This window comes from Camelina sativa, chromosome 16, assembly GCF_030686135.1.
Source record: "Camelina sativa cultivar CO46 ecotype springtype chromosome 16, ASM3068613v1".
Lineage (NCBI taxonomy): Eukaryota > Viridiplantae > Streptophyta > Magnoliopsida > Brassicales > Brassicaceae > Camelina > Camelina sativa.
Window position 1 is genome coordinate 5,589,909 of NC_141895.1, and position 18,733 is coordinate 5,608,641.

Sequence of the window (18,733 nt, forward strand, 5' to 3'; positions counted from 1 at the left end):
ATATATTTAAATTATATATACTTCAATATTACTGAACAAATCTTATTATTAAAATCTTTACACAGCTATCTAATATGTGACAGCAACAAAATTTCATTTTTGATTATTGATGATGACAAAAATCAAATTTTAAATTAATGATATTGTAAAGTTTAATATTTAATTTTTAAATATTATAATATATTTATGAAACTTTTTAAAGTTTTAATTTGATCAAATAAAAAACTGGATCAAACCGAATAAAATTTAAACTTGGACACTTGATAAATCAAGCTTTCTTGCTCATTCGTTGTTGGAAGCAAATTAATCTTATTTATACAGTTCTTGATCATTGTCTAAATATTTTTTAGCCGATGTGGGATATTGTACATAGTTATTTTATTTCCATAAATTTAAAACTTTTCTTTTTCTAAAAAATACTGGAAATTTAGAAAATGTTAATGAATGACATGTCAAATCTTGATAGGTTGTTTAAAATAATTCTTAATATAGAAAATTCTAGAAATTTAAAAAAAAAATAATTAGTGAGGTGTCTAATTCATATTGGTGGTTTAAAACTATAGGTGAACAGGTTAAGAAGCTTATAGCTCATACTTTTATTTAGTATAGATTATATCTGGATTTCAAATAGTACATGTAATAAAATTATTCCATATATATAAGGAAATTGGTGATTATGGGTTTATAACCAATAAAACTGAATATATATATATATATATATATATATATATTAACAAATAAATATAACTTACTTTAAAATATTTAAATTTAAAAAATAGGCCCACCGCGGGTTAAAATATAGTTATGTTTATATTTTTCTTGTCTATGTAAGATCTGGCTTGCTACTTGCCAGCTAGAAGACGGATCGGTATCTTCTCTCTAACGCCAAAGAAGACTAAGGTTGGAGAATTTTCAAAGTAAACGTATAGCCCGAAAACAGAAGTGACAATAGTAGATAATGACAAAAACTAGCTCGTACTTGCAAGAATATCGTCCATACATTTTTTTCCCTGTCTATATATAATCTATATAAAATATTCAATGAAAATACCTATATATAATAGCGATCCGAATAAATACAATCAAAAGTTGTGTTTTTTCAATCCTACATTTTCAATAATTTTCTAAAAAAATTTGTAGAAAATTTAAATTGTGTGTTTTACAAAAAGTTGCAATTGTTCACTGTAACGATTTTTTTTGTAAAGTTGTAACTGTTCATTGTAGAGTTGTGTTTATTCGAATATTCGTATATATTTATCTGTTTGAACTGTTTTCATTTTTTTGCTATGACACAAAATAATATAAAATTTCAATCTCAACGATTTTTACAGTTCTTTAAATATTCTCTAGCATTCATTCTATTAAAAGTAAAGAAATTCCTCTAAATCTTAATTTAACAAAAGATTTTTGGAATGATGAATCTAATTTACAACTTTTAGTTAATTTTATATATAAAACTTTAATGAAAATATCTAGAGTTTTTTTCCAAGAGTTAGATAGATTATATAGTGAGCTTTTGGATTTGACTTTTGAATATGGTAATAAAGATGTCTTCTATTTAAAAGCAGTTATATGAGTTTGTAGGTATAATCAAGTGCAGACACAACAATTGCGATTTTTCGTAGTACCTTTTCGTAAAAAAATGTTTTTATTTGTTTTTTTATATCAAATGATTGTATCTGTTCATTGTAGAGTTGTATCTTTTCACTATATTTTATTTATATTTTTCATCACAACTTTTCGCTCTAATAGGTGTTTCTATTTAAATATTCATGCTTTTTGAACTCTCTTTATATTTATCTCTTCATCACTAACTAACAAGTTCGTTGAAACAAGTTTTTTATTTTATGTTGAATCTAAATAATTGAATATTAATATCTAATATTCAACGTTATTCTATAATCTATTATAGCAATAGGAAAATTTAATACAACTTAATATAAAATTTACATTTGCGTCTACTTATCGTAAATTTCGTTAAAAAAACATTTTAATATTTAAAAATAATAATAACAATCTGAATAAACAAGAACAACAGTTGCGACTTTTTGTAAAAAAAATGATTTTTTTTAACTCAAATAGTTGTATTTGTTCGTTGTAAAGATGTATCTTTTCACTATATTTTATTCATATTTTTTCATCGCAACTTTTCGTTTTGAGAAGTATGTTTATTTAAATTGTCATATTTTTTTATGGTTGTGTTTTTAGTAACAGTTTATGTATTCAAACTATCTATTACATTCAAATAATTTCATAATGTATAATTTTAAATTTTAAATTTAATTTATTTTTTCTAAAACACTTCTCCCGCGATATCGCGGGGGTTTGAGTCCTAGTATATTTAAAAAAACAACAACAACAAATTTTCAACTCGTTTTGTTCCCTCGGCGTGCATATATATATATATATATATATATATATATATATATATATATATATGCAATAGATAAAGAAAGAAAAAGGAAGTCAAAGAATGCATAAAGTTCCTCAATCTTTGGGTAAAGATGATGAATTCTACAAAAAGTTTTAATAGTAACTTTATGGGTTACTTTGTCCTGTTTGTTTGGGGTTTTGTGTTGATGGAGGTTGGTTTTGGACAAAACCAAGCAACTGAAATCAAAGTAGGAGTAGTGCTTGATCTCCAAACTTCATTTTCCAAGATCTGCCTCACTTCTATGAACATGTCGTTGTCCGATTTCTATAAAAGACATGCTGATTACACAACACGGCTTGCGATTCACGTAAGAGATTCCATGGAAGATGTTTTTCAGGCTTCAGCTGCAGGTTCGTGTCTTCTCTGTCACTTGCTTCTCCACTGCATGTACCTCATTATTAATTTGTATATAGTAATAGATAAGTTCTAATTTAGAACTTAAGGTTAATTAGGACCATACATAATCTAACTATAGTGGTAGTATTTCATTTGAATCTAACCAATCTATTACATAATTTCAAATTGTAGGCTATTTGTATAATACCCATATATGAACGGGTGTTCGCAACCTTTTGGATCCAGACTTTATACCAATGACAATTATTTTAGCTACGTCCTTATGATGGTAATCAGTCTGCAACTTATATACTCATCGTTATTTGAATATAGAAACACAAGTTAAGCAAATTTGTGACGATCTTGAGGAAAAAAACAAATAAGTTGGAGATTGTACACAACACGGTGAAACGTCTGTGGAAAAATGGTTTGTGTTGTATTAGAAGAAGTGTTCTAACAAAGGTCTAACCTATCTAAAACATGATTTCACAATAACTAAACGAAATCAATACTTTTAACTCTATATGTTGGATTATATAGACTACAAAAGTGATTATATAAGTTTTTTTTCCTCTTCACAAATTTGCTACAGATTTGTGAAAGCATTGTTTAGTTGCAATTTCTTTTTGAAACAGTTTCATCTGTTTAAATCATGATTAAAAAAGGTATTAAAAATACTAAAACACTACAAATGGATGTCGTGTATCACTTAAATTGCATCACAAAACTACGTGCTGTTTTGAGTATATATATATATATATATATTTTTTTTTCTGTGGGTCAAATTAATTAGTATGTTATCTTTCTAAGGAGATAGGATTTATATGAAGATGACACAGTTTGTTGACTATTTAAGTGTTCGCTTAGTTTGATTGACAAAGTCTTCCTTCCCTTCCTTATCTTCGGAGCATCGCTGACCACTAGATAGTTTCGTCAGAATATACATTTACTAATATTTTAGCTCTGCTATCTGCGTAAATAATAATAATTGTCAATCATAAGTAAGAGTTAAAGAATCATTTATTTCTTATTCTTTATGTTTGCTTGTGGTGCAAGCAGCCTTGGACCTAATCAAGAACGAGGAAGTGAGCGCCATCATTGGGCCAAGAAGCTCCATGCAAACCGAGTTTATGATCAGGCTAGCCAACATATCACAAGTACCGACCATCACATTTTCGGCTACATGCCCTTCACTGACATCCATCAATAGCCCTTACTTCGTCCGAGCCACTCTCGACGACTCATCCCAGGTCAGAGCCATTGCGGCCATTATCAAATCATTCGGCTGGAGAAACGTCGTTGCTGTGTATGTGGACAACGAATTTGGAAAAGGAATAATGCCTTACTTGTCTGACGCTTTAAATGACGTACAAGCTTTCGTAGTCAATAGATGTTTGATCCCTCAGGATGCTAATGATGATCAGATTCTCAAGGAGCTTTATAAGCTAATGACTATGCAAACGAGGGTATTCGTTGTCCACATGCCACCAACTCTCGGTTTTCGGTTTTTTCAGAAAGCCAGAGAGATCGGGATGATGGAGGAAGGATATGTATGGTTATTGACAGATGGAGTGATGAATTTAATAAAATCTAACGAACGTGGCAGCAGTTTTGAGAATATGCAAGGGGTTTTAGGCGTGAGGAGCCATATCACTAAATCAAAAGACCTAGAAGATTTCAGATTGAGATGGAAGAAAAAGTTTGAGAAGAAGAACTCACTGAAGGGGGATGATGTAGAGCTGAACATTTTTGCATTAAGAGCATATGATTCGATCACTGCATTAGCCATGGCCGTGGAGAACACCAACATAAAGAGTTTGTGGTATGATAATCCGATCGCTTCAGGAAACAACAAGACAGATCTAGGGACGCTAAAGGTCTCTCGCTATGGTCCAAGTCTTTTAGAGGCTCTTTCGAACGTAAGATTCAAGGGTTTAGCCGGAGAGTTTAAACTCATTAACGGGCAGTTCGAATCATCAGCGTTTGAGGTCATAAATATTATTGGAAATGAAGAGAGAATTATCGGATTCTGGAGACCATACAATGGACTTGTGAATGCTAATTCAAACAAAACAATGTTGTTAGGAGGGGAGAGGTTCGGGCCAGTGCTATGGCCAGGGAAGTCGATAGTTGTTCCGAAAGGCTGGGAGATTCCAACGAATGGGAAGATGCTTAGAGTCGGCGTTCCAGTGAAGAAAGGCTTCTTAAATTTTGTGGATGCAAAGACAGATCCAATCACTAACGAATTGACTCCAACGGGTTACTGCATTGACGTCTTCGAAGCTGCTCTTAAAAAGTTGCATTACTCAGTCATTCCTAAATATATTGCTTTCCTATCTCCAGATGAGGACTACGACGAAATGGTATACCAAGTCTATAATGGGGTTAGTTCTCTTTTTCTTCCCCTATCTTTTAGGAGTAGTAGCTAGGTAACAATCTCATGGTTCTTTTATTTTAATTTTTAATTTTAATTAATAATTAGTAGAGTATTAATGTCGATTATGTCTTTTTGTCTTCCTTTTATTGATTTCTAACATGTTATTAATTATTAATGAGTCAGACGTACGACGCAGTTGTGGGAGATGTAACCATCATAGCAAACAGGTCACTGTATGTTGATTTCACGCTACCATACACAGAGTCTGGAGTGTCTATGATGGTGCCGCTCAAGGACAACAAGAAGAAGAACACATGGGTGTTCCTAAAACCTTGGAGCTTAAACCTATGGGTCACCACTACTTGCTTTTTCGTATTCATTGGGTTCATTGTGTGGATTTTAGAACACAGAGTCAACACCGACTTTCGTGGACCACCTCACCACCAGATAGGAACCAGTTTCTGGTTCGCTTTCTCCACTATGAACTTTGCTCACCGTAAGTTACACCAATCAAGAACTATTTTTTTTTTCTGTTTACAATCAAGAACTTGTTAAAATAGCGTAGTGGTGTTGTTTGAGTCCTAGAAATTTCAACTTGTAAGATAACGCTGGGAAACGAGTCCCATCATTAAATTTCAGCCTCATCAGTTAGAAAATTTTAAGTATCTACATTATGATTTATTATAACCTAATTTATCATCAATACGATTCCAAATTAAGAAGCAATATAATAATGATGTAGTGCAACTTGTTTGTGTATATAGGTGAGAAGGTGGTGAGCAATTTAGCGAGGTTTGTGGTGTTAGTGTGGTGCTTCGTGGTGCTTGTGCTGATTCAGAGCTATACAGCGAATCTCACCTCTTTCCTCACAGTACAACGGTTCCAACCAGAGGTCACAAATTGGAAAGATCTCATAAGAAATAATGAATATGTAGGGTACCAACGAGGCACTTTCGTGTGTAATCTTTTACAAATTCAAGGGTTTCAGAAATCTCAGCTCAAACCTTTTGGTTCTGCGGAGGAATGCGACGAGCTTTTTTCCAATGGGACAATCGCAGCATCTTTCGACGAAGTGGCCTACCTTAAACTGATCCTTTCTAAGAACTGCTCTAGATATGCTATGGTTGAACCAACCTTTAAGACGGCTGGTTTCGGCTTTGTATGTTCTTTTTACCTTACACTTTACTTTTAGAAAATAGCAAAATATAAACGTCTTTTAAGTATTTAGGTATTTTTCACTGATAGCTTTTCTGCTTCCATGATAATTAATTTTGTAGGTATTTCCCAAGAATTCACCTTTGACGGATGATGTCTCCAGGGCTATCTTGAATGTGACTCAAGGCGAAGAGATGCAACATATAGAGAATAAATGGTTCAAGAATCAAAGTGATAATTGTCCTGATCTAAAGACCGATCTTTCATCCAACAGTCTCAGCGTCAGTAGCTTCTGGGGTTTGTTTCTAATAGCAGGCATCGCTTCGTTCCTGGCACTTTTCATCTTCGTGGTCACCTTCTTGTACGAACACAAGCTCACACTCTTCGCTGACTCTGAACATTCCTTCCGTAGAAAGTTAAAATCTTTGGTTAGAATTTTTGATGAGAAAGACATAAAGTCTCATACGTTCAAGGAGAATGCCGTCCATAATGTGAGTTCACCTATTACTCAAGGAAGTTCAACCCCTTTGACCGATCAGGGCACTCTATTGCCACGAAGTCCATCACAAAATAGGGAGTTTGAATCAAGAAGAGTGCCTTCCATCCCGAATGGAGAACTATTCACTCTGGAATCAGAACAAGTTGAAGATGAGGAGTCTACTATTAATCTGAAGGTGAATGATTAAAAGAAGTTTCAAAAGTGCATAACAAATTAGCCACTCCATTTGTATTGCTTTTGTTGACGCTATATGTTGAGTTTAAACTAATCAAGGTTAACACCTTTTATTCCTATGTTTGTTTTCAAACTGAGTGTCAAAGTTAGATTTCTTAATTTGGATTTCTTTATAACAATTAGGGAGGTATGGAAACAACGCAAAACTTTGTAATATGCAAAATGACACACAAATAAATAATTTTTCGGTCTTTTTCATCGTTTTGAAAAATAGAATATTGACAAAACTAATATTTGTTTTTGATTTGCCTACAGTATACGTCTTCTTCATGTCCTATTCGTGGAGACGTGTGTTAAATTTGGTCCTCAAATGACGAATACATTATGTTCGATGAAATATAAAATACCCAAAAACGCGTTGAACAAAGTAAATTTGGTTTAACACAATGTCCTTGCACTAATATGGTGACAAGTACCTTTTATAAAAATAAATTGAAAAAATTATACACTTGCACCAGAATCTTCAAGACAAAGTTTTACCGTTGACTAATCTCCATAATGGAAATGGTAAAGAAAGTACTTGTTTTATAACCGGCCTTTCTTTTTAAAAAAATATTCGAACAAAACATTAAGTGAAAGGAAATAAAATCTTGGACTAACTGAAGTACAAATTCTTAATTATTCGAATCATTAATTACATCAAACCTTAATCCAATGGAAATAAAAATTAAAAAGAAAGAAAATAAATTAACCCAATTACATTCTAGAACCATGTACTTCACTTGAGGTAGATATTTTCCTATTCGATTTTCAAAATTTCAATGTATAATATACATTTGTGTACCTTTGCTTAGCAATGAAATTTGGTAATACATATATCTCATCTGACTCTTTCAAACCATTTTTTTATTTTCTAGTCAACACTAATCGTTTCTTATTTTATGACTCTTTCCTTGAGATTTGAGGACAAAATTTTGGTATAGCATTTCAAAAGTCTTTCAAGACCTCTTCAAACCGACTTTTTTCTCCTCTGTATATATATAACGGAAAAAGCCGAAGTTACCGAATCACATAAATGGTCTATCTCCTCTATTTATGAATAATGATGAACCCAACAAAAACTAATAACACCTTTCTGAGTTACTTTGTCTTGTTCGTTTGGGTTTTTTTGTCGATGGGGGTTGGTTTAGGACGAAGCCAAACAAGTGAAATCAAAGTAGGAGTAGTTCTTGATCTCGATACAGCATTTTCCAAGATCTGCCTCACTTCAATGAACATGTCGTTGTCCGATTTCTACAAAGAGCATCCTAATTACCGCACAAGACTTGCGCTTCACGTCAGAGATTCCATGAAAGATACAGTTCAGGCTTCAGCTGCAGGTTTGTTACTTTTCTGTCTCTTGCTTCTTCACTACATTTAAATTTATTAATTATTAGTTTGAAAGTTTCAGTCGAATGAAATATATTACAACCAGACACGATTTAGCTGGTCAATGTTTTCAATTAATCTGAACAATATTTTAGATCATTATTAAACTTAAAAGTGTCTTCTTCTGTGCTATTTACTAAAAGTCTTTGGTGACAGTTTATCTTTTAGATTACTAATAAAAATCCAAATGACTTCATCATATTTTTTTTTTATATTCTTAGAAAGTCTTGGTGACAGGGGTACGGTCGCAGAAATCCCTATTACTATTATTAGTCTCGTTAAAATATTTAATTCATTAGTTCAAATATACTTGACGAATAGTATAAAACTATTGGTGGTCACATGCCTTATTGCCTTTGAATACCTTTCAAATGAATTAATTTAACTCTTATGTAAATTAGTGTTATATCTCAATAATTATCATAAAGTCTTAAAGTACGTGGTTATATAAGCTTTCTTCTTTTGTTTGTGTTTTCTTGTCGTGCAAGCAGCTTTGGACCTAATCCAGAACGAGCAAGTGCGTGCCATCATTGGACCAATAAACTCTATGCAAGCACAGTTTATGATCAGACTCGCCAACAAAACTCGTGTACCGACCATCACATTCTCTGCATCAAGCCCTCTTTTAAGATCCATCAAAAGCCCTTACTTCGTCAGAGCAACTGTAGATGACTCATTCCAGGTCAACGCCATTGCAGCCATTGTTGAATCCTTTGGATGGAGAAGAGTTGACGCTATCTATATGGACAACGAATTAGGAGAAGGAATCATGCCTTACTTGTCTGACGCTTTACAAGACGTTCAAGTCGACAAAAGTGTGATCTCCCCGGAGGCTAACGATGACCAGATTCTGAAGGAACTTTATAAGCTCATGACGAAGCAAACTAGGGTTTTCATTGTCCACATGGACTCACGCCTCGCTTTACGGCTTTTTCAGAAAGCTAGAGAGATCGGGATGATGGCAGAAGGGTATGTATGGTTAATGACCAATGGAATGACGCATAGGATGAGACACATCGACCATGGTCGTAGCTTAAATGCTATAGATGGCGTTTTAGGTGTGAGGAGCTATGTTCCCAAATCAAAAAAGCTTGAAGATTTCCGTTTGAGATGGAAAAAAAGGTTTGAGAAGGAGAATCAATCGATGAGGTATGATGTAAACGTTTTTGCATTATGGGCGTATGATTCAATCACAGCATTGGCCATGGCCGTGGAGAATACAACCTTAAAGGACTTACAATACGATAATGTGAACACCTCGACAAATAATATGACAGATTTAGGGAGCGTAAGGGTCTCTCGCTACGGTCCAAGTCTTCAAAAGGCCCTCTCGGAAGTAAATTTCAAGGGTTTAGCAGGAGAGTTTAATCTCACGGACGGGCAGCTCGAGTCACCAAAGTTTGAGATCATCAATTTTGTCGGAAATAAAGAGAGGATAATCGGATTTTGGACACCGAGCAATGAACGTTTCAATGCCAATTCAAACAAAACAACTTTGTTGGGGCCGGTGATATGGCCAGGTAACTCAATGGTTGTTCCTAAAGGATGGGAGATTCCAACTAACGAGAAGAAGCTTAAAGTGGGCGTACCAGTAAAGAAAGGCTTCTTTAATTTCGTGGAGGTAACCAGAGATCCTATCACTAACATAACAACCGCAAAAGGTTACGCCATAGACATCTTTGAAGCTGCGCTTAAGAAGTTGCCATATGCAGTTATTCCACAATACTACCGTTGCGAGTCTCCAGATGATGACTACAATGACATGGTCGACCAAGTTTATGACGGGGTTAGTTCTTTTTTTTTCTTCCTCTATTCTCACTTTAACAAAAATATAAAAGTTCATGTAATCGCATGTTAGTAATGAGTAGGCCCATGTTCCTCGTATAATAGAATATGCTTTAAAAAAATGAAATCTCTAACATATTATGAAATGAAACAGACTTTGGATGCCCTTGTTGGAGATGTAACCATCACAGCGCATAGGTCAATGCATGTTGACTTCACGTTACCATACACAGAGTCTGGAGTATCTATGATGGTGCCGGTGAGAGACAATGAAAATAAGAACACATGGGTGTTCCTCCAACCTTGGAACTTGGACTTATGGGTCACCACTGGTTGTTTCTTTGTCCTCATTGGTTTTGTTGTGTGGCTTTTCGAACATAGAGTCAACTCGGACTTTCGTGGACCGCCTCACCACCAGATTGGCACTAGCTTTTGGTTCTCCTTCTCTACCATGGTTTTTGCCCATCGTAAGTTCTAACACCAATAATGATATATGTTAAAAAAATCTTGGTTTCCATTTCAAAACCAGTTTACTGTAGAAATTAGGCTATTTTACGTTGTTTATACATTAATTATCAACTTATTTATTTATCAAAAAATAGATATCAAGTCATAATTTTGTTAACAAAAATCAAGATTCTAATGATGAAGTCATTTGTGCGTGTGAATATAGGTGAGAAGGTAGTGAGCAACTTAGCAAGGTTTGTGGTGGTTGTGTGGTGCTTTGTGGTGTTTGTTCTAACTCAGAGCTACACAGCAAACCTCACCTCTTTCTTGACAGTACAACGCTTTCAACCAGCGGTCACAAGTATGAACAATCTTATAAAAAATGGGGACTATGTAGGGTACCAACATGGGGCTTTCGTTAAAGACCTTCTTATAAAGGAAGGATTCCATGCATCTCGGCTCGTGGCTTTTGGTTCTTCGGAAGACTGCAACGCGTTTTTGTCTAACCGCAGTATTGCAGCAGTTTTCGACGAAGTGCCCTACCTGAAGGCTATCCTTTCTCAAAAATGCACCAAATATGCAATGGTTGAACCAACATTTAAGACTGCTGGTTTTGGCTTTGTAAGTTTGCTATTTTTTTTTTCAATTTACTTTTAACAACAACAAAATTAGGAAAAAGAAAAACACATACAATGTGATTATTCTGATGTTTTCATTGCTTGTTTCCATGATCAATGTGTAGGCGTTCCCCAAGAATTCTCCTTTGACAGGAGATGTCTCAAGGGCTATCTTAGATGTGACTCAAGGAGATGAAATGCTACACATCGAAAACAAATGGTCTATGAAACAGAATGATTGTCTTGATCGAAACACCGATCTTTCATCCAATAGTCTCGGCCTCAGTAGCTTCTGGGGTCTGTTTCTAATAGCAGGCATTGCTTCATTCTTGGCAATACTAAACTTTGTGGGCCTTTTCTTGTACGAAAATAGGCACACACTATTTGATGATTCTGAAGCATCGATTTGGGGAAAGCTAACGTCTTTATTCAGAATCTTTAATGAGAAAGACGAAAAGTCGCACACTTTCAGGAACAGTGCCGTTCATAACGTGAGTTCACCTATGACACAGTACACTCCGAGCCCATCAGCTATGCAAATCGCACCATGGCCACAAAGCTCATCACAAAATAGGGAGTTTGAGCTAAGAAGAATGTCTTTTAGCCCGAACGAAGAAGGCTTTATTACACAAACAATACATCATGAAGATGAAGCATCTATTATTGAATGTAGAATTGAACAATAGATAGAAATTTATAACTCTGCTTGCATAACAAGTTATAGATAATTTAGGTTGGTTGTAAATTTTTCCATGAAAGTTATTATTCTTTTATATATAACAAATTAGACGCTAAATTCCCCTAATTTTTTTTTATCTTTTAAATTGAACACTCGTGGGATTGACTGATCATCAGAGTAATGTATGTTCAGTCTCATAGCAACGCTGAACATACATTACTCTTTCCTATACATAGTGGCGCGAGTGATTGATTTGTAAGGCATGTTTCCTAGCCAAACACTACAAGAAAAATAAACATTTATAGCACGGGATTTTCACTATAATATGTTATTAATAGCGTTTTAGTAACTGATGTGTCATCTGGAGCTGTGGTAGAGGTCACCCCTACGATAGCACATTTCTAATGCAATGATATATGTAGATAACATAACGTTTTCTGTATGCTGTTAATTATTATACTATAGCAATATATTTTTGGGTAATGTTTTTTTAATAGCTTTTACTATGTACTACAAAAGATCTCCATATAATGGTAAAGATTTTATGTTGTGATATATCTTATCATCTCATTTTTTTTTTGCAAATATATCCTTATCGCTTTCTCAATTTTATTATTTAACAAGTCATATGTAGTGCTATAATATATGTTGATATGATAGCTTATCGATTTTGCCATGCTTAATTTTTAATAGCTACGAATATGCTGTAATATAGTTTTTGAGAGCTAATGTTTAGCGCTATAATATATGAAGATAACATTTTTTTTTGCTGTTATATGTATTTTAATATAGCTATCTATTATTATAATTTGCATAATATAATTAATAAAATATAAATCCTTCACTACACAAGTCTGAATCCAAAATACCATATAACATAAGTCTGAAACCATAAAACATGTCTGAATCCAAAAGAAGCAACATAAGTCTGAATCCAAAAGAAGCAACATAAATCTGAAACCAATATCGCATAAAACATAAGTCTGAATCCAAAACACATAGTTATTTAACATATTCTTAAACTAAACAAAAGTAGCTAGTTAGACTGGCTGGACCAAAGTTGCTTAACTCCCTGCAAAGAAAATTTCTTTCATCATTAGTTTTGTAATAACATATGCATAACATGTATACTCAACTCACAATCATCAATTTCTAACACTTACCTCAGTTTCTACCAATCAATAGACAACCAATTTATCAGTTGGCCAAGCGATAGGTGAACCAAGTGCATCTCTCATAAACTCGATCTCATCTGATGTCTTCCAGGCTGCTGCATCATCTACCTTCATTTTTTCAATCCAAACACTAGCAGCATTAGGACCCAATGTAACAGAGTGGACCATTTTTATGAACACGTCCCTCAGCAACAATCCGCTTCTTTCCGCTAATATCCATCAGCTTAAACTTCTGATTTTCCTTCATACCTCCACCTATGTTTTTCCTCTAACATGTTTACAATATAAACCATTTAATAAAGAGAGAATACTAACTATAATAAATTCATAACATGTGTTGTTATTTACCGGGGATCTCCGAAGAGGGGACTGTGAAGTTAGTTCAATTTCAGTTGCAGGAGATTTGAACCTTTTGTTAGAGACTTCTCTCCTGATTTAGGATCTGCTGCAGATGATTTCTCCTTTGATGTTGTTGCAGATTTTTGACCTGATGCTGTAGACTTTGTCTTTGTTGCTGCAGATTTTTGACATGTTGCTGTAGTTGTATCAATATGGGACTTCTCACCTGTTTCTGTAGATTTTAGAACTGCTGATGCTGTTTTTTCTCCTGATTGATCAATTGATGCAGATTTATGAACTGGAGCTTTCTGACATGATCCATCTGTGTTGGTGTTTTCAAATAAAACTTTGCAATAAGGCCATGCAACAAAAGACAGTAAACAGTCCTCAAGGTATGTCACTTCCATCGTAGCCCTCCATATAAATGTCTCGGACTGATGCACCTCATCAACAAATACTTTAACAGCCTTTGGTCCAATTGGAAGTCCATTCACCAATGCCTTTGGATCTTTTGATAGCCAACGTCCTTCAGCAACAACTACATCATCATTCGACAAGTTGAGTAGTTTGCATTTGTTCAATGAATCTTTCCTTGTACCCTGTAAAACACATTGTGACAATAACCTAAGTATGTTAACTCATACTAATCAAGTCATGTCAAAGTAAAAAAAACCTTTACCAGTGTTGCAATATCATCTTGTTGTAGCTCCTGTTCTAGATTAACACACTTTTTGGCAGGCCAGGCAATCATATGCCCAACAACGTTCTCAATTGTGAAAATTTGATGAGCAGGTCTCCAAAGGGATGCTTCTGGTACAGTAGCAGTCTCAACAAGTACTTTAAGATCGTAAGGGCCTAATGGACTGTTATTCACCATATCCTTTGGATCAGAAGAAATAATGCGTCCCTCACCAACATTTGCATAATCACCAGCCCAATCAATCAAGACACACTTAGGTTGTGATCCTTTGTTCACACTCTACAAAATAGTTAGTAGAATTTCAAACATGTCATATTCTAAGTAATTATAAAGAAATCTGTATACGTACTTATAAATTACAATACTTACTCTTGCTGCTGAGTTTTCACCAGTCGTAGTTTCTTGTCTCTATAACATATATAAAAAGTTATTAATTCGGACATATAATAATATAGCAGTTAACCAAACAAAAAGAAAGCCTCTAGCTAACCTGGTTCTTTAGTTTGTCAATCTCATCTCGTAGCTCATGGACTTTTTGCTGGAGATGTATTTGATTCTCTTGCATTTCAGTAAAAATCTTATGCTTCATTTGGAAACAAGATAGTTTGGTTTTGTTCATGTTTCTACCCATTGCCCTCATTCGACCAGGATTATCAGGACCTAAAAGTTGGGTAAGAGCATCTCCTGGTCCATATGCTGTACTTGATGGACTACCAGCAGACTTCATAAGTTCAGCTGCCTTTTTCTACAATCATAATTTACATATATTTATATGCTAATATGTAACAGCAATCATAATACAATAAAAACTACAACTGATTTAAAAATAAATTAATTTACAGATTTAAAAACAACTCACAATCTTTTCAGCAGCATTAGTATTCACTGGTGTCCCATCCTTTTTGGTACGCGACTTCACCCACACATCTAACCTTGTCACTTCAGATGGGTCTGAACTATTTTGCTTCTATACCAAAAAACTGTCTTTATCAGTTGAAAGAATATTAAAACTTATGAGATCTACATACTGTTGTAGCCTCATACAAGATCCCACTATTCTGACTTTTCCTATCAACTGAACTAGTGTGAAACCGTTGCCCATTAACAATATATCCTGTATACGACCGAGCAGAACTACGCGGACCATAAGCCAACCATTTAAGTGTTTCTTCATGTATATCTGAATCAAGCGGGATCTACCAAAAAAATAAGAAACAAATCAGACACATACAGTCAAAAACATAATATAAATGCAGAAAATTAAGATAAATTATAATTTGCCTTTTTTTTTAGCCAATCCGCAAACTTTTCTGTATGCATCTTCCATAAATGTGATGCATCAGATCTACATCTCCCATTTGAGTCTTGAAGGTACTGAAGGTGCTCACTTGTATAAGTTTAATAATAAGAATTAATAATCATATAGATTTTAGAAAAAAGAAAAGGTATGACAAGTGCAATAGAAAAACAGAAACTTACTCGACATAAGGATCAACAACAGCCACGTTTTGTATAACAGCAAGGTGGGCAATTTTCGTCTCCATTTCAGTAAGAGTAATTGAAGTGCTTGCAGATATTGGGCGACCCTCTAGTATAGAACTATTCTCATATTCATTGTTTCTATCTAGTTTTTCCTCTACATTTGTAGTATTCTTCAAAAATTCACTACAAAAGTGAATGCATTCTTCAACGAGATATGACTCGGCCATACACCCCTCAGGTCTTGCCGGGTTTCTTACAAAATCTTTAAGAACTTTCATATACCTGAAAAGTGTAAATGTAGATTAGCAACAAGACATTGATTATCCCAAGACAGCTCAATAGAAGAAAAGATAAACAATTACCAAAAGAAAGACAAGTTATACCTTTCAAATGGGTATTATCATCTAAAATGGACTGGTCCACCTAGCCATGCTTCTCTTCCTAGATGTACTGTCAAATGCACTATTATATCAAAGAAACTTGGAGTAAAAAATCTTTCAAACATCCAGAGCGTTTCAACGATCTCAGCTTCCATTACCAAAAGCTGCTCTCTATCAATTACTCGCTGACACAAGTGGTTGTAAAATTTGCATAAGCGTACAATTGCTATCCTAGGACCTTTTGGTAACAAACCTCTAAGTGCAATAGGAAGTAGCTGTTGCATTAAGACGTGATAATCGTGTGATTTCAGACCGGTGATCTTACAGTCGTCTAATGATACGCCTTTCGATATGTCTGAACAGTAGCCATCTGGTCCTTTGAAGTCAAAAATTCGCCTACAAAAGACTTTCTTCTCTGTCTTCGACAATGACCAAGGAGCTGCTGAAAGGTATGTTCTTTTTCCTTGTGTTTTAGGATTCTAATACCCAGATATTCCAGATCCTTACGTGCCTGAAGACCATCCTTTGATTTCCCACAATGTAGCAAAGTAGATACAATACTTGCAGCCACATTTCTCTCCACATGCATTACGTCTAAGTTATGCCTAACCGGAAGATCCTAACCAACACATACAAGAACAAAACGAAAATTAAACAAGGTTTAATTGATAAAATATGAAACTGAAATAATCACAATAGTAAATTATTAGCATACCTCCCAATAAGGTAGATTGAAAAAAATAGATCTTTTCTTCCATCTAGATAACTCATCCTCATCTACTTCTATTTCCTCATCTTCATCCTCAGATGAATCAGTGGATAAATCATCACTATCAGACATCATTCCAGTACAATCTGTACTTTTCCTCTTACGGACAGATTTTTTCAGATTTCCAAAGTCATTCTTGAAATTCTTCAGGTTTTGAGAATTTCCTCGCCACTTAATATCCTTCCCTTTCTCCTATGTTCAGCTTTACCATCAAAACACAACTTCTTTCCTCTGAAACTATGTGTTGGTGGCAAACCCTTTCTATGACTCATGTAGACATGTTTTCGGCTGAACTTTAACCACATGCTGTTTGTATTTTTCCCACATAAAGGACAGCCCATTTGACCCTTTACTTTGCATCCTGCAAGATTCCCATAGGCCGAAAAATCACTAATCGTCCAAAGTAGATTTGCTGAAGGTATCATATATAAACTCTCCATTGTTCCAGAGATGAATTAGATCCTCTATAAGAGGTTCTAAGTATACATCAATGCTATTACCAGGTTGTTGTGGTCCAGGAATCAGTAGCATAAGCATGATGTTCTCCTTCTTCATACACAAATTCGGTGGCAAATTGTAGTTTACTAGCAAAACAGGCCAGCAACTATACTTGGTGTTCTTCATATTGAATGGATTAAATCCATCTGTGGAAAGTCCAAGCCACATGTTTCTTTCTTCAGCTGCAAAAGAAGGATACTTGACGTTCATATGATTCCAAGTAACTGAATCTACAGGGTGTCGAAGTTTTCCATCACTGCTTTTGTTAGTGAAATGCCACCTTAAGTCCTTGGCTATTTTCTCTGATCTGAACATTCTCTTTAGCCTTGGTATAATCGGAAAGTATCTTAATACTTTCTGTGGAACACCTTTTTTTATTTCACCAGTTTGCATGTTAGTCTTCCACCTAGAAGTCTTGCATTTAGGACACTTATCAAGCGTCTTGTACTTTTTTCTGAATAGACAACAATCATTGACGCATGCATGAATATTCTGGTAACCCATGTCAAATGATTTCAGAAATTTCTTCACCTCGTACAGTGATGTGTGTAGCACATTATCCTTTGGTAATATCTTCGACAATATTTCTAGCAGGTCATTGAAGCTCTTATCAGACCAACCTTTCTGTGACTTGATTCTGAATAGTGTTACTATAGCCGAGAGCTTACTATGGTTGACACAACTTGGATACAAGGGTGTTTCAGCATCTGCAAGTTTTGTAAGAAAATCATCTTCTTTCTTCTCTTCACCCTCTCCACTATCACCTAAGTCAGCCATATTACCAAACTCGTCAGCCATAAACTCATCAGCTGCTTCATATAACCTAAAAATCTCATCACTCCACTTTTTAAATCTGTTGTCAATGTTACCTTCAACCGTTAAATTCAATTCTTCATGATGATACCATTTAATACCTGGAAAGATGCACCCAATCTTTGTCCAACATTATATGTTCTAAGCTTAATTCAAACCTTTAGTATCCTTAATATCTTTAGTATCCTTAATATCATATCATAACAGAGTTAATGAAAAAATCTTATAACAAAATAACTCCAGTATAAAACTAAATCGCATATATCAATATAGACAACAATTCAAAAAGATATATCAGATCAGTACACTATGTCAAACACATATCGAATAAAACAGAAACCAAAACAGCATTACACCAATAGTTATTTTCAGCAACACTTTATACAAAAGACCATTCAGACACAAACTATCATAAATAAACCACAATAACAAGACAAACACATTCACAGTAATGTTATAAATGAATCAAAAATCAAACACACAACATAACAAGGTAAGACATTGTACCAACATGTCGTATGATTTCAGCAAAATAGTAGAGTTGCTTCAGCTATCCAATATTGGAATCAGCAAGACTTGCAAAAAAAGAATATTTGAATTACTATATGATGAATAAATTAGGTTGGTTCGGCATTGCATTGTATCA

General features: G+C 34.4%; 2 protein-coding genes and 2 pseudogenes across 2 annotated transcripts; 2 read left to right on the forward strand and 2 right to left on the reverse strand.

Moving 5' to 3' along the window:
• The first annotated feature begins 2,423 nt into the window (after window positions 1–2,423).
• On the forward strand, window positions 2,424–7,134 carry LOC104749971 (glutamate receptor 2.7). Its single transcript, XM_087490291.1, has 5 exons — window positions 2,424–2,784; window positions 3,830–5,154; window positions 5,331–5,643; window positions 5,912–6,306; window positions 6,425–7,134. The coding sequence occupies exons 1-5, from the start codon at window positions 2,505–2,507 to the stop codon at window positions 6,986–6,988; spliced, it is 2,877 nt and encodes a 958-aa protein (XP_087346417.1). The 5' UTR covers window positions 2,424–2,504; the 3' UTR covers window positions 6,989–7,134.
• A 796-nt stretch (window positions 7,135–7,930) lies between these two features.
• Window positions 7,931–12,048, forward strand: LOC104749972 (glutamate receptor 2.8-like). The gene is made up of 5 exons (XM_010471689.2): window positions 7,931–8,354; window positions 8,895–10,189; window positions 10,343–10,655; window positions 10,862–11,256; window positions 11,378–12,048. Exons 1-5 carry the CDS (start codon window positions 8,078–8,080, stop codon window positions 11,936–11,938), a joined length of 2,841 nt encoding a protein of 946 aa, XP_010469991.2. The 5' UTR covers window positions 7,931–8,077; the 3' UTR covers window positions 11,939–12,048.
• Window positions 12,049–13,109: 1,061 nt separating this feature from the next.
• LOC147925157 (uncharacterized) lies at window positions 13,110–14,890 on the reverse strand (annotated as a pseudogene).
• Window positions 14,891–15,149: 259 nt separating this feature from the next.
• On the reverse strand, window positions 15,150–17,128 carry LOC147925158 (uncharacterized; annotated as a pseudogene).
• Between the last annotated feature and the right edge of the window lie 1,605 nt (window positions 17,129–18,733).